This window comes from Gossypium hirsutum, chromosome A01, assembly GCF_007990345.1.
Source record: "Gossypium hirsutum isolate 1008001.06 chromosome A01, Gossypium_hirsutum_v2.1, whole genome shotgun sequence".
Lineage (NCBI taxonomy): Eukaryota > Viridiplantae > Streptophyta > Magnoliopsida > Malvales > Malvaceae > Gossypium > Gossypium hirsutum.
Window position 1 is genome coordinate 687,379 of NC_053424.1, and position 24,669 is coordinate 712,047.

At 31.4% G+C, this 24,669-nt stretch overlaps 2 protein-coding genes and 1 pseudogene across 2 annotated transcripts; 2 read left to right on the plus strand and 1 right to left on the minus strand.

Annotated features, from left to right (window-relative positions):
• Positions 1-6,401: 6,401 nt before the first annotated feature.
• On the plus strand, positions 6,402-13,061 carry LOC107934143 (phosphatidylinositol 3,4,5-trisphosphate 3-phosphatase and protein-tyrosine-phosphatase PTEN2A-like; annotated as a pseudogene).
• A 1,617-nt stretch (positions 13,062-14,678) lies between these two features.
• LOC107934146 (protein SRC2 homolog) lies at positions 14,679-18,134 on the plus strand. Its single transcript, XM_016866504.2, has 7 exons — positions 14,679-15,290; positions 15,390-15,494; positions 16,215-16,341; positions 16,430-16,501; positions 17,351-17,396; positions 17,487-17,805; positions 17,901-18,134. The coding sequence occupies exons 1-7, from the start codon at positions 15,248-15,250 to the stop codon at positions 17,936-17,938; spliced, it is 750 nt and encodes a 249-aa protein (XP_016721993.1). The 5' UTR covers positions 14,679-15,247; the 3' UTR covers positions 17,939-18,134.
• A 609-nt stretch (positions 18,135-18,743) lies between these two features.
• On the minus strand, positions 18,744-23,539 carry LOC107934145 (cyclase-like protein 2). The gene is made up of 6 exons (XM_016866503.2): positions 23,011-23,539; positions 22,873-22,917; positions 22,701-22,773; positions 20,581-20,678; positions 19,828-19,898; positions 18,744-19,037 (listed from the first exon to the last, which is right to left on the minus strand). The coding sequence occupies exons 1-6, from the start codon at positions 23,399-23,401 to the stop codon at positions 18,912-18,914; spliced, it is 804 nt and encodes a 267-aa protein (XP_016721992.1). The 5' UTR covers positions 23,402-23,539; the 3' UTR covers positions 18,744-18,911.
• Positions 23,540-24,669: the final 1,130 nt, after the last annotated feature.

Below are 24,669 nucleotides of genomic sequence, written 5' to 3' on the forward strand. Positions count from 1 at the left end.
AAGATCTTATTGATATTTAAAAAGATTTGTATAAAAATATTAGTTTAGCTGGTATAGTTGACATTACAACAACTTAGAGACTGTAATTAGCATTAATCTCGAGTATAATCTTTACAAAGAAATTTATTTGATATTTATAAGGACTTGGATAAAAATATTAACTCGGCTGTTTAATGTTGTAAAAAATTAAATGCACTTAAACACAAAATATCTTTCACTTTAGCAATGGGGGGTTGTGGGTAATTTAAGCAAATATGAACCCAAAAATTTGATTTAAATAAAAAGGGTGAAAGTGCCTATGAAGTCCTTCTATTAAAGGGATTTTTATCAAATTAGTCATTCTATTATTAAATGAATTAATTTAATATTTGTTCAAAAAAATTCAAATAATGTCAAAACCTATTTATTTTCATTTGCAATCTCCTAGCAAAAAATTAATTTGCAGTCAGAATAAAAAAGTTTCAAAATATAACTTAGTTAAACTTGTAGGTAGATTGGGTCAAAACTCAAATTTTAAGAAAAAAAACTTTGACCATATTAAAGATTTACTCCATGTATTTTAAAAAGTTAGAAATTAATCCCTTTAACAGTTTCGATTTAAAATTGTCAGGACATTAAAACCGTAAACATTTTCTGTTAAAATTTGTCAAATTAGCATATTAATTGAGGTGCCCATGTATGATCTGTTGATGGAAAATAAACATGATGGCAAATTTTAACAGTAATTATAAATCACGTCGATAGTTAAATTATAATTTTTAAATTAAAAAGTGAGATAATTAAATTTTTAAATTTTAAATTACAGAGATAATCTCGAATTCTATAAAAAAATATAAAGACTAATAACATCAAGTAGCTTGAAATGTCACACTAATTGCTTTTTCTAAGAATAATATCCAATTAGCTGAAGACAACTTAAAAAAACCCTTTTTAAAAAATTATTTTAGAAGAAAAATGCCAAGATGGGGACAAAACAAAAACGTTGTCGTCTTGCATGGAATAGTAGCAAAGCCAGTTAAGAGTAGGTTCACATGCATAACAAAACCAAAAAAAAAAAAAAATCAAATCAAAATTAAATGAATCACTTTACTTTTAGAAATTTCTAAATGCGCCCTATACTTTTTAACCCTTTGCAACCTAAGCCTATCTCTTTTGAATGGTAGCAGAGTAGCTGGTCGTGTAAAGATGGGCCAACGCCGACGGTTCTGTTGTTTTATTGCTTTAATGCTTTTCATCGGCGTCTTGGGGGTCAAGTTTTGTTCTCATGCGCCCCAAATTGCCATGTGCATTTCGGCATCTATCATGTCCATGTCACATTACTCTAAAAAAATATCGAGTATTGGAAGTCGACTCGAGTAGTGGTATTACTTGAAAATTTTGATTAAAATTTGGGTTCAAATATTATGGAGGTCTTTATATTAGTAAATAAATGATATTTTATTTTACTTTTTTTTCAATAAATGAGTAAATTAGTTCATGTGTGCTGGATAAAAGAGCAACCTAATTTTTTCTGTTAAAAATTTCATTCATTTCTATTGTTAAAACTGGCATGGTTGACGTAATAACCATACAGTAAAACGTGGCAAGCTACGTGTATATTATGCCGGTGTACAAGGACCAATATTTATCAGTAAAAATGAATAAAATTTTTAATAGAATGGCTCGTTTACTCTTTGGTTAATATATAGAGACTAATTAGTCAAATCTTTTAATAGAATGGGTAAAACGCAATTTAACTCTTACTACAAGAGCTTCCATGGTATTTTTACCTCAAATTTTGCTATCAATTCTTATATTATACATACGTTTATGAGCATGATCATTGTATTTTTCAACCGAAAGGCGAAGTTAAGCATTTTTTATTTGGGGCAGAGATTGAATCATTAATTAAACCGACAAGTTTACAAATTTGGGAAGCCAAATTAGCAAATTTACCATACCAATGAGGCCAAAGCCTTTAGCTACACCTTGGTGCCATCCCTATTGTAGTCCTTATATTTTTGGATTTTAATTTTTTTAGTCCTTAATAGTTAACTTGTTTGGTTAAATTGTGCTATCGATCTTGTACTATATACAAAGTTACAAGTTTAGTTTACGTTCTCCAATTTGATCATTTCCAATCCTTATAAATTTTAAATTTTAGTCTTGATGCAAATAATAGTCATTAAATCCAATTTGATCATGTCAGCTTACTATTTTCATATGTTACTCACTACAAATCCATTTAATGGATTAATGATTATTATTTGCGTAGAGACTGAAATTTCAAAATTCAAAAATTATTAGGACTTAAAATGATCCAATTGGAAAATATGGACTAAATCTTCAACTATACACATAGTACAAAACTAGTTATTGAATTTAACCAAAAGGATTTAATTGGTACTATTTAGGTTATGACTAAAATTTCAAAATTCCGAAAGTATATGGACTAAAATCACAACTTATGCAAAGTACAAGGACAACAAGTATTAGGCACTTATATATTTATATCATGAGTAAGCTACCATAATGTTACTAAACTATTAGTAAATTTACATTCTGGTCACTCAACTTAAAAAAGTTATAAAATGATCATTGAACTATTCAAAAGTTTTTATTTAAGTCACCGGGTTATTAAAATTGTTGTTGTATGGCCTTATTTGTTCACATAGCATGCATCAATTGAAAACTCTCATTTTCCTTCTCTTTTATAGTTCATTTTTTCTTTCATAAAAAAACAACTTAAAATATCCCAAATTTATGAACAAAAATCCAAACAACTTTCTTCTTCAACCTCCGTTGCTGATACCAGATTAACTTGGACCTAAAGTATGTTCTTCTACTGATTCATTGTACTAATTGTCAAATTGTCATTTGGAGCTCGCTAGCCAGACTTAAAAAGAAAATTTAATAGCCCAATGACTTAAATGAAAACTTTCGAACAATTTAGTGACGTAAATGAAAACTTTCAAGTAGTTCATTACCATTTTGTAACATTTTTAAATTATGTGACAAAACATATATTTACTAAGAGTTTAGTGACCTTAGATGTAATTTACCCTTATATCATTTTCAAATTATATTCATACTTTTTAATTAGAAAAGTTTTATGTAAAGGGCAATGGACAGTACCAAACTCTTCCCTGTTCCCGGTCCAGCAGGAAATTGACGTGCTAACCTTTCTTTGACATGACAGACACCGGCAATTATGTGTTAAGGCGTGTAGCAAAGCGAATATCCTAAAACTCTTCTATTTGCCCGGTTCAAAAGCCCAATTGTACATTTTATTTCAATATATTTTATATTATAAAATTACATGAAATAATAATATTTACAAGTATATTTGTTTATTGATTAGGTTATTCGTTTAAATCTAAAAGTTTGCATAAATTTTAAAAAAGTTTAAATAAAAATATTAAGCTCGAAAAATATATTTAGAGTGAAAAAATAAGTCCATTTAAAATGAATCGAATTTGAACTTAAATATTCAATACTTAAGTCCGACCCAAATTAACTTATTTTTTAAGTTTGTAATGTTCTATATTATGTTATTTTTACGTATTATGTAATTTATAACATATAAAAATAAAATCCATAATAATATATAATATTATTGTAACGTAAAAATTTTATAAGTGTTAAGATAACTATATGTAAAATTTTAATAAATAAAAAATATATAAAATTTTTAATATTAAATTAAAATAATATAAATGTATATATATAAATAATATGGGTGGATTTAAAATAGGTTTGAGTTAGTCATTTATAAATATGGGCGAATTTGAACAAAATTTTAAGCTCATATTTTGGGTCAGAGCTTGGGTAAGCATAAAGTATGCTAATATCATGCTTAGGTCCAACTTGAACCTAGTTTGGCCTGTGAATACCTCTAGTTACAAGCTATTCGAGTTTTACTTTAAAAAAATTCAATTAAGTAATTATCAAGTTGAATGTGAGATACTAGTTGAGTCGAATTCAAGTATCATAATACTTATATTCAAAAAGCTTATCTTCCTAATCAAAGCTTCTTCTTCTTTTTTAAATATTTTTATATTATGAAATTTGAAATTACATTATTATTCTTATTATATAGAAAAAAAGATTAAGTATGAATGAGCTTAATTGAACTTGAGTTCGAACTTAAATATGAATTTGATAAACACACTTAATCGAGCTCAAGCTTAGAAATTAATGTTCGATCATGCTCAAACGAATATTGAGTCCTGAATCGCAATTGAGAACGAGTTCTATCTACTCTGTAAATCAAAATCATTTGAGATAAAAAATTATTCAAACAAGTATGTTTTTCTTATTTGAATTCGTATTCTCACTTTTTACTGAGATTAAACTACTATTACTTCAACTGACAGCTTGTTGGTAATTATAATTTTTACTAAATTTTACTTTATTAAAAAAAGAAGAAGAAAGAAACAAAAAATTGAAGTGTCTAAATTTATGATTTCTATTTAGGGTTCGTGGCTACTCTTTGTCCTCTTAAAAATGTTATCTTCAAAGTTTAGATTTATGTTTGCTACTTATGAGTAAAGGTGATCATGGGCCGGGCCGGGCTGGGTTCGGGCTAGGCTCAGACAAAATTTTAGGCCCGTCTAATAGGCCCAAGCCAGCCCGGCCTGAAATATGGGCCTAAAAATTTATCCAAGCCCGACCCGAAATAAAATTGCTAAGCCTGAGCCCGACTCGGCCCGACCCATATTAATTTTTTTTGCTTATTTCATTAAATAAAAAAATTTAAAAATATAATAAATCAAATATATTTAAAAACATAAAAACTAATATTAAAAAAATTAAAATGATACTAAAACAATTTTTAAAACAATACGCAAATTGACAATATAATAAAAAATGGTTATATTAAAAATTTAAAATGATTAAAAATAAAATAAAAATATATTAATATATAATTCAGGCCGGGCCGGGTCCTGGCCAGAAAACTCTTACTCGAGGCCCGACCCGTTTTCTAAACGGGCCTCTTTTTTGTCCAAGCCCATTTTTCGGACTTAAATTTTTACCCAAACCCTCTCATTTTTCGGACGGACCTTCGGGCCGGGCCGGGCCACCCAGCCCATGATCAGCTCTACTTATGAGTGCAATGTACTATGAGAAAATATACTTTTAAATAAAACCGTTCTGCTATAAAAAAGTAAAACATAAATGGGATTATTTTTAAAATAATAATAAGTCTAATTACAATTTTAGTCCATCTACTTTGATAACAATTGAAATTTAACTATTTTATTTTAATTTGATATGATATAATTTAGTCATCATTGTATAACGTTATTAGTAAGTTCAAATTAATAAAAACAATAATGACCTAACATTAGTTGATACTTCATATGAGTCTAATTGTTGCATCGAATAATAGTAAAACAAAATCCATATGATTTTTAACAACTATAATTATTAGTGTTATTAACTCTTATATGCGCCAATTAAGTTTTAGCTTGACTGACATGGGTATTGTTGCTAATGCAGGAGGATGTGAATTCGAGTGGGTTGAAGCACATTATCTTCCTATTTATGGATTAGGGAGGGTTATGAGTAGTTCTAGTCATTATATCAAAAAGAATAGATATGATAGAAATTTGATCATAAATTTTAAAATAATGGAGGGATTAAAACCATAAATAAACTTAAAAGAATAGATATACAATTTAGAAATGATAAAAAGTAACAACAAATTTTCTAAACATAATCCTTGATTTCTTTTATCTACATTAATTTAAAACTTGACAATTTTTCTCAATTTAGTCAATGAACTGTATTCTATTCAAGAGCGATGATATGGCATTATGAGATTGTGCCATGGCATCAGTCGAAAAATTTCAATAATTTTTATATAAAATTTTAAAAAAATTATTACAAGTTATTTTTAAAAGATTAAAAAAATTTAAGATGTAATATTATCATATATTACCAATTTAGCTTATAATTTTATTTTTTAGCTCTTTAGATGAAAGGGTCGTAAAGAAAAGTAAAAAAAAATTACACAATATGTAAATGTTGAGGATTATACTTTTTAAAATCAAGCTTTAATTTACACAATGTATAAGTATTGATGGTTAAAGTCACTATTATGCCAAATTTAAAACTATCATGCCATTTTTTTTTAGGCATTTAAGGACCGGTGACAAAAAAAAAAAGAGACAGAACCGAATAATTGGATGAGCATTTTGAGATTTTTCATAATTGAGTGATTAAAAAAAACTTATGAATAATTGAAGGCCTATCATAGAATTTGCCCATAAAAAATTCAAATTCCAGAATAAAAAATTACCAATTTCAAATATTAAATCTTTATCACAAACGAAGTTTATATCATTTACGAAACATAATTTGATCTAAGCTTCTACCAAATAGCGGTCCACATTCATTGACTGTGAAATCACGTGAATTGACAGTTAAACCCCTCGAACAACTTCAAATTACGAAACGCCACTCTCACATTTCTCCATTTTCTACCAAATTGATTTTATTTTACTTGTATTCAAAATTTGCAATCCCATGGTTCAGGTTCTTCCGTAATATCGATCCAAGGTAAGATCTATAATCGCCGTAGACCTAATCTATTGAATCAAATATTTTGAAGCCGACCGATGCTTTAATTTGATTTCATCTTTAGGTTTTGAAACTGTTTTGGAATTTGGATTCTGAAGGTTGATTTATACTCTTTTTATTCTTTGGTTGATTTTGATGATTTTTGTTAATTGGAAGCTGAAATTTGGATTTTGTTAATGGTGAATTTATCACCAATTAAATGCATGCTTCTCGTTAATATGCTACTAATCAAAGTGATAAGCAGATAATTTGTTTATTCCACGATTGAATTTAGCCTTTTGATCTCTAGATTGAAGAATCAGTGACTGTAACTTGTTAATTAGCTACCAATCAGAGTGCTAAGCAGATAATTTTGTTATTTGGGAGCTAAATTTGTGATTTAATTGTAAATTTATTACGAATTGAATGTAGACTTTTGATTTTTAGATTGAAAAATCAGTGATTATAAATTTTTAATTAGCTAATAATCAGAGTGATAAGCAGATAATTTGTTTATTCCACAATTGAATGTAGTCTTTTGATCTCTAGAGTGAAAAATCAGTGACTATCATTTGTTAATTAGCTACCAATCAGAGTGTTAAGCAGATAATTTTGTTATTTGGGAGCTAAATTTGGAATTTGATTTCGATTACATGTTGAAGATTTAATTGAAATTTTATTACCAATTGAATGTAGGTTTTTGATCTTCAGAGCGAAAAATCAGTTACTATTATTTGTTAACTAGCCACTAATCAGAGTGGTAAGTGGATAATTTGTTTGTTCCACATTTGTAACTGTTAATAGCGATTGCTGTTTTAGATCATTTTCTAATTTCCTTGCAGTTTTACTGATTTTGACTATTTGAATTACCATTATGCGTTGATTAGTTCTCCAAATAAGTTGGTTGAATTTGGTTTTGGCTAGTAATAATATGCTTGGATGCTATCTGAATGTTTGCTAGCCTGACTTCGTAGTTGTTTATTCAGTATTCGCCAGTTGAAAATTCTTTTGCAAATGAGTTCATGAATTAAAAATGGCTCAAGCGACAAACGCTATAGTATACCCTCGGGTTAGGGCAGTTATGTTTTTTGATGCATTCTTTGTTTCTTAAGGTGGAATATGAACTTAAGAAAATTATTAGAGTTACATGGCAATTTTACTATATGTCATTCTGTTCCTTCTCATTATATACTTGCTATTGGGCATTAGGTCAAATCATTATGGTATTTAGCTATTCATGGTTAGGGAAAAAAGAACCACAACTTCAATTTTCTTATTGCAGTCACTATTTATTATCTAAACCTAGACATTATGCTTGCAGCTATAATTCCTTCTCATATGTTGAGATCTGTGCTCTTGACCTTAAGTCATCATTGATACCCCTGGAACACTGGAATGGATAACGGACCCGCTGACTCATCAAGTTCACCTGCTGCTGAAGCTTCTGATGTACAACTTCCTGCTGCCACAGATTTAGGACAACAAAATCTTACACATGATTCACCATCAAAGCTGTCGTCTTGGGCTAAAAATTTAAAAATTCCTCAGCCATTTGCTGCCTCACAAGAGGACTCACAAACAGAAACTGCTGGAAAGTCACCTCTTGCACGGTTTACCAGTGGAATTGGACTGCATTCGTCTCCTAAATCTCCTCCCGCCAATGATAGTAATGAAGGGAATTCACCAACTGCTCAACCTGGCTTTTTTGGAACAATTACAAATGGCATAGTCAACACATCTAAAAATGCTGTGAAAGCTGTACAGGTCAAGGCTCGGCATGTTGTTTCACAGAACAAACGGAGATTCCCGGTCAGATACTGCTATTTTCTTTTGCATGGAGATGCTTCCTTAACTTCTTTTTCTTGTAAAAATGGGAATTGATATGTGATATATATTGTAATTGTTGTTTTTTATGATGATTTGATTCTCAATATTTGTAAAGTTGCCTCTGCACCTTGACTTCAGGAAGGAGGATTTGACTTAGATATGACATACATCACTGAGAATATAATTGCTATGGGGTTCCCTGCTGGTGACATGAGCTCTGGATTTTTTGGATATGTTGAGGTAGCTAAACTAATTCATAGCTAAATTTGGCTACTGTCTTTTAATTGTACTAAATTTTCTGTAATTGTGAAACAGGGGTTCTATCGAAATCACATGGAAGAAGTGATTAGGTTTTTTGAAACCAATCACAAGGTAATGACACATCTACTGATTTATAATTTTCTCCTCTTTTAATCTTTTTTTCTTTCTTTTTCTAGTTTCCTTCACTTTGATGTTTACGTTTTTATTTAATAATTGAACAAGACAAATTGATTGTCGTGAACCATTTCTTTGTGAGGACTTTACCATTTATTTCCTCATAGATAACAGGAACCTTGTGCTGACCTCATAAGTTGAACGAAAATATGAGCTTGATCTATGTCCTGTTAGGTTTTGCTGTATTTGTGTTAATTTAAACATACCTGGTTTGGGGCGATGACTATAATGTCAACTTTCTGGCCTATACCTTTATCCTAGTACATCAACCTTTCTTTCAACATTAGCCTTGTTTGTCGAGGTTTGTGGAGCAGTTAAAGTTGCTTTGCCTGAATATTTGGTTGTATTACTCAAAATGAGCCTTTGGGTTTGACGGGGCTTTTATATGTTGGTAATTCGCAATTATATGATACAGTTTGGCCCTAAAATCTGTCCGACTTTCTATATGCAGGATAAGTACAAAGTATATAACCTTTGCTCTGAGAGACTATATGATGCTTCACTGTTTGAAGGAAAGGTATGGCATGATTTGTTATGGGAACTAACCGGGTAATATGTTTGCTATTCATATTTCACTTGAGCTTATTTCATAATCTATATGCCCTGTGCCTATTGTTTAGCTTTGATAAAAGAAACCCTTTTTCTAACCAAATAAGCATATTGCTCTCTTTTAGCATTTGAAAAGAGATTAAGATTTCATTTGTTCGGACCTGTGGATTAATCTAAAGCAAAAATAAGTTTAACCCAAATGAAGAAATTAACCCCTAATTTCTTTTGGAATCCATTCGGAGCGGATTGAGTGGAATATTGTACTCCATGATGAAATCAGTCATTGGCAGAGTATAATTCCTCGGTAGAGTCAATTCCATCCAAGCTTTTTTTGTTGTTTCACTAACTTTTGTTTCTCATTCGTGCATCCTTAACAACAGATACAACCCAGTTGATTAAAATCAAATCAACTAAAACTGACTGTAGTTATAGGATGACCAATGTCAATAAAGTTGTACCATCTTATTATTGTTATCATACTTTTTCTTCAGGTTGCTAGTTTCCCATTTGATGACCATAATTGCCCCCCAATTTGATTGATAATATCTTTCTGTCAAAGTGCTTACTCATGGCTAAAGGAAGATATCGAGAATGTTGTGGTTGTGCACTGTAAAGCTGGGATGGCAAGGACAGGGTTGATGATCTCTAGCCTTCTTTTATACTTGAAGGTTTGACCCATTGGACATATTCTTGAAGAAATGATAGTGAATTTAGTGAAGCTACATGTTTTGCGGTTACAATTGTTGATACTGTTTTTATAAATTATTATCCCTTCTAGTTCTTCCCCACTGCTGAAGAGTCGATTGACTATTACAACCAGAAAAGATGTGTGGATGGGAAGGGGCTGGTTCTGCCAAGTCAAATTGTGAGCAATGGACTTCTAGTGATATTCTCGGACGAGTAATTTCTGAATTTGTTCTGTCTTTGGCAAGCTGTTTATATCTTACCTTGTTGCCACTTTTGTTTTCTTGTTATCTTCTGAAGAGATATGTCAAATACTTTGAACGCGCCTTAATATACTTCAATGGTGAAAACCAGCCTGGACGCAGGTATTCTCTTTCCTATGCAATGTTTATATTGCATCTTTGTTCTTTCTATTATTGCTGACAGCACATTTTATATAGGTGCATGCTTAGAGGATTCCGGCTTCATCATTGCCCTTATTGGACCAGGCCCTCAATTACCGTCTCTGATCATAATGGTACAACATGCTTCGTCTGCAAATTGGTTTTTTTATTTGATTGATGATTTGTGCTTCTATATTTTTCTTTAAGCTAAGCTTCTCTATAACTTAGGGTCTGCCAATGCATAAGATACTTTTTATGCTTAGAGGAATTCCTTAGGTTAGATGTGAAGATTAGATTTCTCACTCTACCTTTACACGTCTACATTCGCTCTTACTCAAGAATCTAAAATACCAGCATTAAGAATGTTTAAAATGCATGGTTGTCGTTCCAAGAATCTAAATTACCGGCTTAAGGTCACCTTTGATTTCATTTGGTTCCTTATGTTTTAGGATCAAAACCCACCCCTTGATGTAATTTTGCATCACTTGAAAGCATTTGTTAATGAGAGTCTTTGTCGGAATGCTTTAATGAGCAATTGCTGTAATTCTAGGCTCTAACCTTTCCTCGCAAATTAAAATTTCAGATACATTCTTTCCCTTCTAGTACTTCAAAGAAGTGAAATTGACTCGCAGCCATTCTATCGTATATTAAAGCTACCTTAACCTTCTGCCTAGCCAAACATAATAATCTTTTCATGCACAGGTGTTCTCTTCTCCACAAAGAAGCATCCACGTACCAAGGATCTCTCTGTATGTTTCTTTGGTTGTTTGCTTAATTATCACAATCAATGCCCATATTTTTAAAAATGCCGTTTTAAGCTCTGGAGCATCCTTATTCCAATTTGAACTTCGGTGCATATAATTATTCTTCACAGCCAGAAGATTTTTGGTTTAGCGCTCCAAAGAAAGGAGTTATGGTCTTTGCTTTGCCTGGGGAATCGGGTCTGACTGAGTTGGCTGGGGACTTTAAAGTCCATTTTAATGATCGCCAAGGGGATTTTTATTGGTATGTAATCTTCCTCTCAAATAAAATTAGCTCCTTGGCTTGTATTTATGAATTGAAACTGATCTCTTTGTGATTCTTGGCCTTTTGATTCCTCAGTTGGTTGAATACAACAATGATAGAAAACAGAAAACTTCTGAGTACTGGTGATCTTGATGGTTTCGACAAGGTAAAACATGATGTGCTTTACGTTGAGACTATATATTTATGCGTAAAACTCCAAGAAATCACCCTGTGGTTAACCCAAAATAAATTTGGCCCCTGAGGTTAAAAATCTGACACTGAACTATCTTATGCTTGCCTCCATTTACTTTATACACGACACCGATAACCATTTTTCCTCTTAATTTTACACTTCTTTGTTTCTGGTAAGAAAAATTTTTGCAGCCCTTTTTCTCTTCCTCTCTCATGGTTTCACATTAGCAGCCATTTCTTGGCTTCCTACTACGCTTAAATTGGCAGCTAAAAACCTTATCCATAATATACTTGGCCAACAGCCATGGTAACAAGATTTTTAGGATGTTTGATCTCGATTTTTAGGATTTTCTAGGGAAACTGAGAATCCTGAAATGGCTATTCTAGGGGAACTGGGAATCCTGAAATGGCTAAGGAAGAAAGAGAGCCTGGAATGAGCATGGATGTGGAAATGGGTAATTGTTAAATCTCAGGTTTTTGATGCTGGACGGCTTATGAATGTATTTAGTGAAAATGAGAGAAGTTTTGGAAAGAAACGGAAAATGTTAAAGAGTGTTCTGGAAAGATAAAATGAAACACATCTCACAGTAGTTAAACTTTCGATTTTTAAACCTCAGAGGGCATATCTAGTCCGCCGTTAACCGCTGAATATGTTTCTAGAATTTACCCTAAATTTATTTGTGATGTTCTTTCAACCTGTCTACGTATCTTCGTTACTTTCGGTTGAAATAATGTCCTCTTTGATGTTTCTTCCTCTTTTGGATAATTTTTGCAGAGGAAATTGCCGTCCCCCGGTTTCCAGGTTGAGATTGTGCTTGTAGATTATAATGGCACTGCTCCCCCAAAGTCACAACCCGAAACTCCTACAAATAAGCAAGATGAAAGCTCAGGCACCTCCGAATCCGCCGAGGGAGCCACCTCCAAGTCCAAAACAACTAATTCTGATCAGGTTGCAAGTTTGGTGAAGTCTACTGAAAAAGTTTCCTTAGGAAGTACGGACACCCAACATAAGCATGCCATTAACGAGCCTAGAAAAGACACCGTCCAGCAAGCTGCTGATGCTGCTGATGCACGTGTTCCGATTTCCAGCTCAGAAAGTCAATTCAAGGCAATGGCTACTGATGCATCTGTTTTCAGTTTCGGAGACGAGGAAGATTTTGATAGCGAATAAACCGGAGAAACGTCAAACTTCCTGTACATACATCAGGTTGCAAGTTATATGAATCCCAGGTAATGTTCTATTGTATTTGTTTTATTCGAATCATCTCACATTCTGATTCTGACTTATAGGTGTTGTAAATCCCCATAAAAAAATTTGGCTGGTAGAATAGTCTCTGCATTAAATTATGAATCAAAGTCTCGATGAAATTCGTTTTTTGGTTACTTTGTGAAAGAAAATCTAGTTTACCATTTAGAAATGTAACATTTGGTTTGTTCGTTCTTTATCGTGTAGTTTGCATGGTTCTTGATACCATATGAGTTGTCTCAGGGTTTTTCCCGATTTTTCATTTTTCTTGAAGTATTTTTTCTCGCGTCTGCATCTGACATATGCCCATGTTGAATTTACATCCAAATCTGAGTTGTCTACTGTTCTGAATATACCAACATATCCAAGTCCGAGTAACATAATTCTTTTTTATGCTTTTTCTTAAAGCACGGCTTGTTCGTTTCACATGAATATATGAAATTTTTTTATAAAAATCCTATGATATCTTGACATAATGATGACAAGGTCGAGGTTTTAGGAACTTTGAGATCTTTAGTTCATGTCTTACCCCATGTAAATTATGTATGGATTTTATTTCATTTTAAATTTCTCCATGCGTGCATCTGTCTAAATTTATTCTAGTTTGGGTTCACTTATATTTTGAATACCAATCTGTTTGTATATCTTAATAGTTTACTTTTGGTTATATTTATTCATACCTGATTTATTTGTTTAACTTCTTTAAGAAAAAAAAATTATAAAAAAAATATAATTTTTTAACGTGTTAAAACGTTTATAATTAATATATATATAAAACGAATTTCAGCAATAAAAAGTCAAAATAGTGGCAAAATATCTTAATTTGTCAAATTAAAAAAATGTTTTAGTCAGAGTTTGACCTGGTTTTTGTTTGATTTGATGACGTGGAGAAAAAGGGCTTCAAAATAATAAAAAATTCTTCTCTTAGAAGACCTTTTCTTTTATCTTAATCGAAGCCTTTATCCCTGCCTCGTTAAGAAAAGTATTCTTTGTTTGTATATAATACACAACACGGCTTAAATTATTGGATAGGAATGATTTTATTAAATTATATTTTTTGTTTGTATCTTATACTAATAAAATTATATTTTCTTAATATTTAACTCAATAATTGTTAGATTAAAATTAATTTGTATTTATGTATACTATAAATAAAGTGTTTAATCATTGTTGTTAAAAATTGAATTAAATTAATCAACTAAATCGATTGAGCTCTTGAATTGAATATTGATGCTATAAAACCAAAGGAGGGTTGAGCCCGTATCTGATGACCATGTTTATAATATTATTCATATTTATTAATTTTTTTCTAAAAAATATATTTAATATTTATGAAAAAAATTAGATTACAAACACAATTATAAATATATCACAAATAATATATATATTCAAGTAATTTTAATTATAATTAAATTATTGCAATGCATGAATGAATTAACAACCATCCAATTTTAAGATAATAAAAATTTTAAAATTCCAACCTTAACTATTAATCCACAATAATTTTTTTATAATTAATAATTGAGAGAAAAAAATAGGGTTATTTGAGAGTCAACCAAAACTCTTATCCTATAACATTATAATCTTACTATTAGACTAAGAGGCTGTTTGTCATTAATGCATTTACTATTTATTTAAATGAATATGAAAAATACTTGAATTAAAAAATATTTTTGTTATTTTTTTTTCTAAATTCTGTTGATAAACTAAGAAACAAGTAACAACTTGAAAATTTTGTTTTTTTGTTTTTTGTATTTTATTCAACTGGCATTTTCGTTTATATTTTCTTGACAATGGCTGTTCATTGTCAAGGAAATAAAGTTGCAAAAAAAAAAAGTCTAATTTTCTTTTTGATGAAATAAATAATCTATTTTTTATAATTTTCTTATTCATATATAACAGCCGCCATTACCATTTTATCAACTAAGCAACTTACAAGTTACAACCCCTGAACGCAAAAACCAAAACTTTCTTTTTCTTTCTATCCAAACAGAAAATAAAAAATCCTTTGGTTTTTCACTTTTACAAGCCTTTTCAGTTAAGGCAACTACGCGTTTATATATGTTTTATATGGAAATTGCATAGTTTTTGCCAGTTTTTTAAAACCGAATTGAAAGCCCCCAAATTGAATTAAACTTCCCTTGCTGTTGCAGAGAAAAAAAAAGTTTTAAAAGAAAAAAACATCATTAAAATCGTTAATTCAAAGCTTAAACACAACTTATCTATTAAAAGTTCACTCGTTTTCTCATCTATAAAAAGTCACCCCCCTTTTTAAAAGGCAGGTCAAATCACCAAATCTCATCACAAAAAAAACTCCAAATTTCTTCTCTGTACTTTTCTTCATTTTTATTTTCTTTATATTTGTTATTTTAGTATCAAATCCATGTCGGTTTCTGGTATCCACGGCCATGTTCTCGAGGTTACTGGTACGTGAAAGTTTTTTTTTTTTTGAATTTTATAGGGTAATTATTGATTTTTGTGCTTATTTGAATGTTGGGCTTTTTTTTCTTTTGTGGCTATGGAAGTTGTTGGATGCAATAGATTGAAAGATACTGAATGGCTTTCAAGGCAAGATCCTTACGTTTGTCTTGAATATGGCAGCACTAAATACCGTACTAGAACTTGCACTGGTAATTTCTCTCTTTCAACTTTACATACACACACACACACACATATATATATATATGCACAGATGAATGTATGTATGTATTTTAGGGTTTTTTGATTTGGGTCTTTGGATCTAAGTTAAACTTCAGGAAAATTCTAAGAAAATCTCCTTAAAACGAGCTATCTGTAAGCTTCCATGTTATACAAAACATTACAGGAGTTATAATAGTTTGTCTAATTGGGTAATCTTTTTGTAAGATTCAGCATTATATATTTACATATATATATGAATTCATGTATTTTGGGTTTTTGGATCTAAGTCAAAATTTAGGAAAATTCTAAGAGAAGCTCCTCAAAATAAGCTTTTAGTAAGCTTCAATGTTATATAAGACATTATAGAAGTTATAATAATTTGTCTAATTGTACAATGTTAAAACATTACAAATGATGTAATAATTTATGTAATTAAATAATATTTTGCATAATTGTGATATTAGACAACATTATGAAAAAATTGTGATAACAAGGTGTAAGTAATTCGCTTCATTCGCATCCAAATCATGAATGTTTGGAATCCATAGACGTCGCTTTTCCTAGTTTGAATTGAAGGGTGACATAAAATTGGTAGATTTATAGTTAACATATTCATTGTTTTTGTGTGATCGGAGCTTGTAGAAAGCTCAATCTAAAAAGCTCGCCCTGGAATTCTTCCGGAAATTTAACATCTCGGTTTTTTGTTTTAGATGGTGGCAAAGCACCTGTATTCCAAGAGAGGTTCACGTTCACATTGATTGAAGGGCTTAGAGAGATCAATGTTGTGGTATGGAACAGCAATACATTGACTTATGACGATTTTATCGGCAGTGGAAAGTAAGAAAACACCTTTGATCCGTTTATGTGCTTTTGAAAAGATTTGTTCTTATTGGTTTTTTTATTCTAATGTTCGGTTTTCTTGTAGGATTCAATTGCAGAAGGTTCTTTCTCAGGGTTTTGATGATACTGCTTGGTCACTTCAGACTAAAACCGGAAGGTAAACAAATTGAAAACTGAAATCGAAGTGTCACATTTTGCATGTACTAGGGTAAGATATGTTTTGATGAATAACAAATCGAAAACCAAAATCGAATTGTCATTTTTTGCATGTACTAGGATGAGATATGTTTTGATGAATAATCTCTAGCGGCACTTGACCTTTAGAGATTGGTTTAAGTTATATTGCCTGCAGAACCTTGTTTATATTTCTCCATATAATTCCTGATTCAGGATTTTAATGATACTGCTTTGGTCACTTCAAAGAAAAACCGGCAGGTAAATGAATCGAAAATTGAATGGTAGCTTTTAGCATGTACTAGGATAAGATATGTTTCAATGAAGAATCTAAGGACGCTTGATCTCGAGATCGGTTTAAGCTTATATTGGTTGTGAAACGCTGTTTATGTTCCTCCATATAATTCTGGAATCTCTGTCATTGCTAGCTTGTCTTTATACTTATTGCATCCTATCTTCCATGTGGATTCATTTTTACTCTCACGGTTTATGAGGAAGAAAATCGGTTCTTGTAGTCATGTACGCATGTCTCAGTTGTCCTCAAACTGAAAGATTTTTGCTTAATTTATGCTTCTGTTCATCAAAATTGACACGTAATTGCTCATTTTGCTGCAATGTCTTGCTCCATAAATGTTACGATACTGTTTGGATAGCAATTGTGTTTCTTGGAACCTTATTTGTTATATATATACCAGCAAGACATTCTGTTTCATGCTCGGTTATTGACTTGTCTAATTTGCCGAGTTAAATTTCATGTTATATTCCCTATTTTTGGATTTCCTTTAGTTAGAGCAATCTTTGAGCACCTACCGATACTTTTTCCGAATTGCAGATATGCCGGAGAAGTACGGCTGATAATGCATTACGGAAATGCCAAAGTAAGTCCAATCTATTTTACTGTTATTCACCAGCTTCGTTAATATTTATTTGAAAAAATGTGAACTAAACGGTTACTTGGATTATTGCAGCCGCCAACCACAACATATGCTCCGACAGCACCACAATATACAGCTCCTCCTCCACATGTCCCTCAATATTCCGCACCTCCGGCAACTTATCCAGCTTCTTATCCACCACCGGCTACAACATATCCATCTCCATCACCATATCCAGCGTATCCTTCATCTGCATACCCTCCTCCACCTTCGGCTTATACTCCGTCGCATTCAGCTTACCCTCCACCACCTTCCGCATACCCTCCACCACCTTCCACATACCCTCCACCTCCGCCACATTCATCGTATCCCCCATCTACGTATCCACAACAATCACCCTATTATCCGCCAGGTAATTTCAGTTACATTTTATATCTTTCGATGATTACACCCTATTGCATTTCAAATATAGTACTTAAGTTCCATTCTTTTCCATTTTGCAAACAGGTCCTTTCCCTGGTCATTATCCCCCACCACCGTACTAAAACATCCAAGGAGGAGACAATTCCTCGTCGGCCAAGGGTTTCACATGTCAACCAAATGCAAAAATGCACATGTCAACCAAAAGCTAAAATGAGAAGTATTTAAAATATTGTGTGGAAACTGAAAACTTAGAACTCTGTAATATCCATTGTATAGTTTTGACTTTTTATGATAATAATACATTTCAGTTTGTGGATTTCTTTTTAGGTCATTTCTATTCTGTTTTGTTCAACTTTGATGTCTTACAACACCACCAAAGCTAAATGAAATATTGAACAATTAACCTAAACTTGACCTAAGGCAGACTATTTATTATCCGCAGACTATTTATTATCCTAACTTGAAGGTCTGTTATTTTAGAATTAATTGGTATTGTTAGTATTGCAACATTTATGTTTAAGCTCGTAATATTTTTTATTTTGGGATTAAGATTTGCCATCATTGCTGTTGATATAGAGTTTGAGTTTGAATATGTTTATCCACCTCCTCTATTTTTGAGATTCGGGGCTGACAACATTGTTAGCAGTAATCTGACAAATAATATCTTTCAATTTAGGGATCGAAAGGTTATATGTAGTTTAAGTAGGATCGTAGATGAACAAAGTTTCGTTGCATAGTTTGATTCAAGTTTTAAAGACTCACTTATTGAACGAACTGAACACGAACAAATGTTGTTCAATTTATGAATAAACTTATCTATGTTCGTGAATGTGTTTTTTAATTTAAACGAATAAACATAATCATACATAATTTTAAATAAATGAACGACGACTTTACTATTTGAAATTCTTAAAAACACCCGCCAAATAAAAACAAACATGAACAAAATATTATTCATTCAAATTCGATTCATTTACAATCCTAAGCTTAAACATAAGAAAGGCATAAGAAAGGGGTTTAGGCAAAAATATTAAAAATCTGAACAACATTAGTGGTGATGAAATCTCTAGCATAAGAACAGTGAAGGAGTTAGGATCATTTGATGAGAATGCATCTAATGGGTGATCCTTCAGAACCAAGCAACCTTAAAGGCAAGCAATGAACATTATATATTCCAACTGGAACATTATCAAGTTTCAAGCCCTCCACTAGAATGATTTCCTGGATCCAATAATTCTTGACAGTGAGTGTTTGATATGGATATATACTTGATTTAAGAATATTCATAGTTTTTTCATATATTTAGATTCTATACAAATACTCGTTTAAAAAAAACAAAGAGTTTGACTTTGAAAATCGATAGTTAATCCTTGAGTTCGAATTTAGGATTTATCTATACAGACATAATTTAATCTCTGTACTTTTAGATTTAATCACAAAATTACCTTCCAAACTATACTACTTTTCTTGCTTAGGTACCTAACAAAATTTTGGTCAAAAATGGTACCTAAACTATTAATTTCATCTCATTTTACCTAAAATAATGTATGACTTCCGATAAAAACGTGTTGCATGTCACATTCTTATTGGATGATATCGTGTTTTGGGATAAAATGTGACCAAATTAATAGTTTAAGAAAAAAAAAACTTTTAAGCACCTAACCCTAGTGGGAAAACTGATATAATTTAAGGCCAATTTTATATTTAAACCTAAATTTGAAATATCGTTCATTCTAGTCAAAATAGCTAGCATGGATTTTTCTTAAATACAATATTTCAACTTATCATGCTAACATGATTTTTTTTTTTTTGGAATTGGAGATGGTACTTCTAACAAAAATCCACGGTAGCATTTTAACGTAAGGCGTTATAAAAATAAAGGGATTAAATTATGCTAAATTAAATTATAGGAACTAAATTCCAATTTTCGGTATATAAAAGGACCAAAACCTTAATTTGACCACCTATAAAAGTAATAAAATAATATGTTGTTGAAGTACAATTTCCTTACCCTGCCTTCAAAGAACTCAAGATGAGCTGGAACGGAATGATCATAGCATGCAGCAGATAAGAAATCGATTCCTGCATTTTCCAAGATAAACAAATTCGTCCCTAAGATTACTTGTTTTGCAAGTAAACTAAAGTAGCAACACCAATAGGCTAATCGAAGGAGCTCAGAATTTAGCACTTTTGATTCATGCAAACAACCTTTAAAAGCTGACATCTAGCAAGCTCCAGGTTGAAATCGAGCAACGAAGTTATGTTAAGCTAAGAACATAACTCAAAGCTCTTTTACCCTAAACCAAGGATGTTTGAATCAGATCAGACCGGTTGGACCAAGGTACCTGTCCGAAGAATAGCTTTGAATCGGTACGGATCGGTTGAACAAGATTCTTTTTTGTTTTAGACTGACGAACCAGTGGCCTAACTAGTTCGGTTTAAAAAACATTGCACTAAACCTTATATCTCACTTTAAGTATTCATATCCAACATTTGTTTTCCCCGTAAATTCAAATACGCTGACATCTAGCAAGTTCCAGGTTGAAATCGAGAAATGAATTTATGTGATGATATAAAGTTAAAGGACATAACTCAAAACACTCTTTTACCTTAAACCCTATATCTCTCACTTTAAGTACTCGTATCTGACATTTGTTTTTCTCGTAAATTCAAATACGGATTCAAGATCCCTTCAAATAAATGAGAACTAGAGGAAAAATAAACATACTCGTATCCAACACTCAAAATCAAGAAAAGATCTTACCTACAAGTTTGATGTCAGTGTTCTTTGCCAACCATCTTGCCCCATCTGTGGTGAATCCAACATAGCTCGAATCAAACTCCTTTTTAAACATAAGCCGCCTGAAATTGGGGAAAAAGATACAAAATAATGATCTACCATTTCAACCAAATTCTATGTTCAAACAAAAAGGAGACAACGCCAATGACTTTGATTATTTTGTTGATAGGTTTGTTTGAGTTAATACTTTGTTAAGGGATTTCCTATTCTTTCAGGAAAAGTATGTGAAGTGTCATCCGCTCAAACCTGGTGGACCAACAAGTCCGTTATTATCTCCGGTGAGAATTTGGTTTCTCAATTCTACTAAGAGCTTGAGTGTTTGGAGAAGTAACCTAAAAAGGCTCCAGATTCACAAAGTGAGAAAGTGCCTCCTTGGGTGCCTGGGAAGTTGAACCATGTGTAATTGCGCATGGTTAGACTCGATCCCATATAGGGCATTAATGGGTGAAAATGCTACCACTTCTACGTGGTTCGCCTTTTTAGACACCCAGCAAGGCACTTTTGCCCAGTGAATCCATTGTTTCTTCAAATACTCGGACTCTCAACAAGGTTGAAAGCAAAAAAAACCCATCGAAGATAATACTGAAATTGTTGAGGGGTTTGTCAACTCAAGACGGACAAATAACACTTCACATACTTCTTCTGACGGAGTAAAAAATCCCCTACAAAAAAAGACGCCATTTTTACTTTTGAGAAACCCTCAACATACTTGATAACTTATGATACTCAAAACTTTTCATTCGTCTTAAATAGTTCAAGTCTTCACCTACGCACACCACAAAACCATATATATGTAATGAAGTATGGTCCTCCAAAGATGTGAAGAAACATAGAAATAAATTATATGTACTCATATTTGATACATACCCAAGCTCACCGTTAAACCTGGATAGCATAGCATGTAACTTCCAAGAAAATAATAAAAACTAACCCCTCCTTTGGTTCATTGGAATAAAAATAAATGATAAAATAGCTATTTGATGCAAATGAAATAAAGAAATAATAAGTATAACATAACTTTGTTGATTTAATGGAATATACAAAGTATTACATTTTTTGGTTACTTATAATAAATAAAGAATAAATAAAAAAAATCAATTTTACCCTTACAATAAAAAAATTATTTTTTGATACCTTATTAATATTATTACTATCTCATAATTTTTTAAATATAATATATTTATTAGTAAAATAAAAAAATATTATGACAGTATTTTAAAAAATTGTAATATGGTTTATTAAAATATATTATTTAAAATAAATTTTATAATTATACTAAAATATGATCACCAAAATAATAAATATAAAAAATATTATTGAATACATACAAATTTTAAATGCAAAGTTATTTTATGTAAATATTATTTTTTCTCTCTCTTATTAATTTCTCTCTTACTAACCATATTAATTATTTTCTCTCTCTATCATAATTTCTTTTCCTACCCTCCTTTGGTTTTTTTTCATCTCTACCCTTTACATTTAATTTCATTTCTACTTATATTTCGACGGATTATAATTAACTAGTGTAAATGTAATGGTAAAATACATTGTACTTTTAATTAGAGAATACATATTCGAACGTTAAAGACGATATTATTAAGAAAATAACCATGAACTTGAATATAGATTGTAAAACAAACATACAACTGTATATTCTTCAAAACCTAGTTTCTGGTGATAGCACCGCCAGCCACGGCTGCCGAAAGCTTTTTTGCTCCAAAAATTCACCTCATTGCTAGCATTCAGTAAATTAACCCCAAATTTATATTCCAATTTGTTCAATATCAAAATTAAGAAGAATTAGAGAGGTTCTCAATTCTTTTTTATCAAAAATAATTCTAAACTATTAATTTTATCCTAGTTTACCCAAAGAACCATATTAGCAAATAAAAGCATGACACATGATATGTTGTTATTAAATGTAGTATTTTAAAAAAAATTGAGCAAAATTAATAACTCAAGTATCACATAAAAAAATTTTAATGATTAATTTGGAAATTTGATTATAGTTTAGGGGTTAATTTAGTAATGAAACATTTAAAAGAATAATCCAAGTATTTTAGTGTTGAATTAATCTCCAATACCTGTCGGTATTCAATGTTCTGAAAATAACACGACGCACTCCTTTGGGAATGTTCAATGATTCCATCACTTTAGCTGCAACAACATTAAAATAAAAACAGAAGATTATAACTTACTATCAGTATCAGATCATACACAAAGCCAAAAAAAAAAAATGGTGTTGTAGATCGATACCGGTTATATTACTATCCCTCGGCACATCCACTAACAAAGCTGGCCCTGCGACAATTAAACAAACACTTGGAGTGCATCATTTGATTACAATGAAAGATAAGAGATCCAACAATGGCGATTGCCGCGTTGGGTGTTTACCGTTAAGGACATCAAGGTCAAGGGTGTCGACATCGAACCCAGCGTCGAAGTAGCTGTCGACCATATGTCCCGGCGCGTCAACGTGGGTGCCGGAATGGACCGACTGCAGCTTCATCAAGGAATTATTGGACCTTGAACCGTTCTTCATGCTTGACGGAAGCCAAAGGAACTGACCCAGACCATCTTTGCTCCCCCACGAAGGCATATCCACGGTGTATCTGTGGCTAATGTCGAAGATTCTCCCGTCGCCGTAAACTTCACGACGAACGGGAACCGGGTTATCATCCGCGGCGGAAACGGTGCAGTCTGTCGACACTGAAGGGTAGGCGGGAATGGAAGCGACGGCGGCGGTGATGGCGGTGGATAAGAGGAGGAGAATCAGAGAAGACATGGTTATTGATCAATTTGGAGCTTATGGAAACAGCTTAGTAGCTCTTATGATTTGAATGTTGTCGGTAACTGTGTTTTGTGACCATTCGTCTCAACTAACTATTATCAAAATAAGACAGAGGGTAAAAATACTATAGAGTCCCCTATCCTAAATATTAGGTTGCATTTTAGTACTTTTACTAAAAAAATAGATAAATTAATTCTTGCACGTTGAATCAAATAGCATATTGATAATTTCTTTTTAAAAAATTATATGTTTCTACTATTAAAAATTGGCATAGTTGACAAAATAATTAAACAGTGACATATAACATGCCACGTATATCTCATGCCGATATACAATGACCAGTTTTTAACCGTAAAAATAGATGAAACTTTTAATAGGACTAGTTTACTCTTCAATCTAACGCACGGGGACTAATTTGCCCAATTTTTAGTAAAGGAGACAAAATGTAATCTTTCTCTTAATATACATGCTTCCATGATATTTTTACCCACAAAGTGGATATTGCTCCAAAATTCATTGGTTTTAATTCTTGTTTTAGTCCCTCTATTACGATGAAATTGTGATTTAATTCCTTTAATTTGGCATAAAACATCTCTACTTATTGCTGTTCAAGTGATTTACGTGAATTTTATTGTTATTTTTTATCATACAATTAAAATTAGGCGAAATTTCTTTCGATTATCTTTAACCAATAAAAAGTTATATATTAACCAAATGCTTAAGTATGTTTTTAAGTAAATCAAAATGAAGAGACTAATTATCAAATTTCAGCCTGGTAGAGAGGCAAAATCAGAATTAGACCTTTATTTGTATAGTTGTACAAAACTTTGGGTCAAATTCTATTATTAGTCCTTATTATATGCATAAGTTACGTATTTAATCCATTTATTCTAATTTGATCAATTTTTGTTTATATATATTTTCAAAATTTGAAATTTCAATAATGGCACGTAATATAGCAATTAAATCTATTAAGTCAAATTCAACTATTAGTCTTGTACCGTCAATTTTGTTTGTATTAGATCCATTAATTAAGATGACATATTTTTTTAATATTATGTGAAAATAGCGTCTTTTTTTTGTATTATTCATGTTTGTTTCAGGGGCGAATCTAAGGAAGCTGGCGGGCTCCTCGGCCCCCCTAAAATAGAAAATTTTCTATTTTGACCTTTTAAAATTTTTAAAATTTTAAATTAGTAAAAGTAAAATTACAGTTTGGCCCCTTAAAAATGATAATTTTTTTATTTAATCTTTTAAAAATT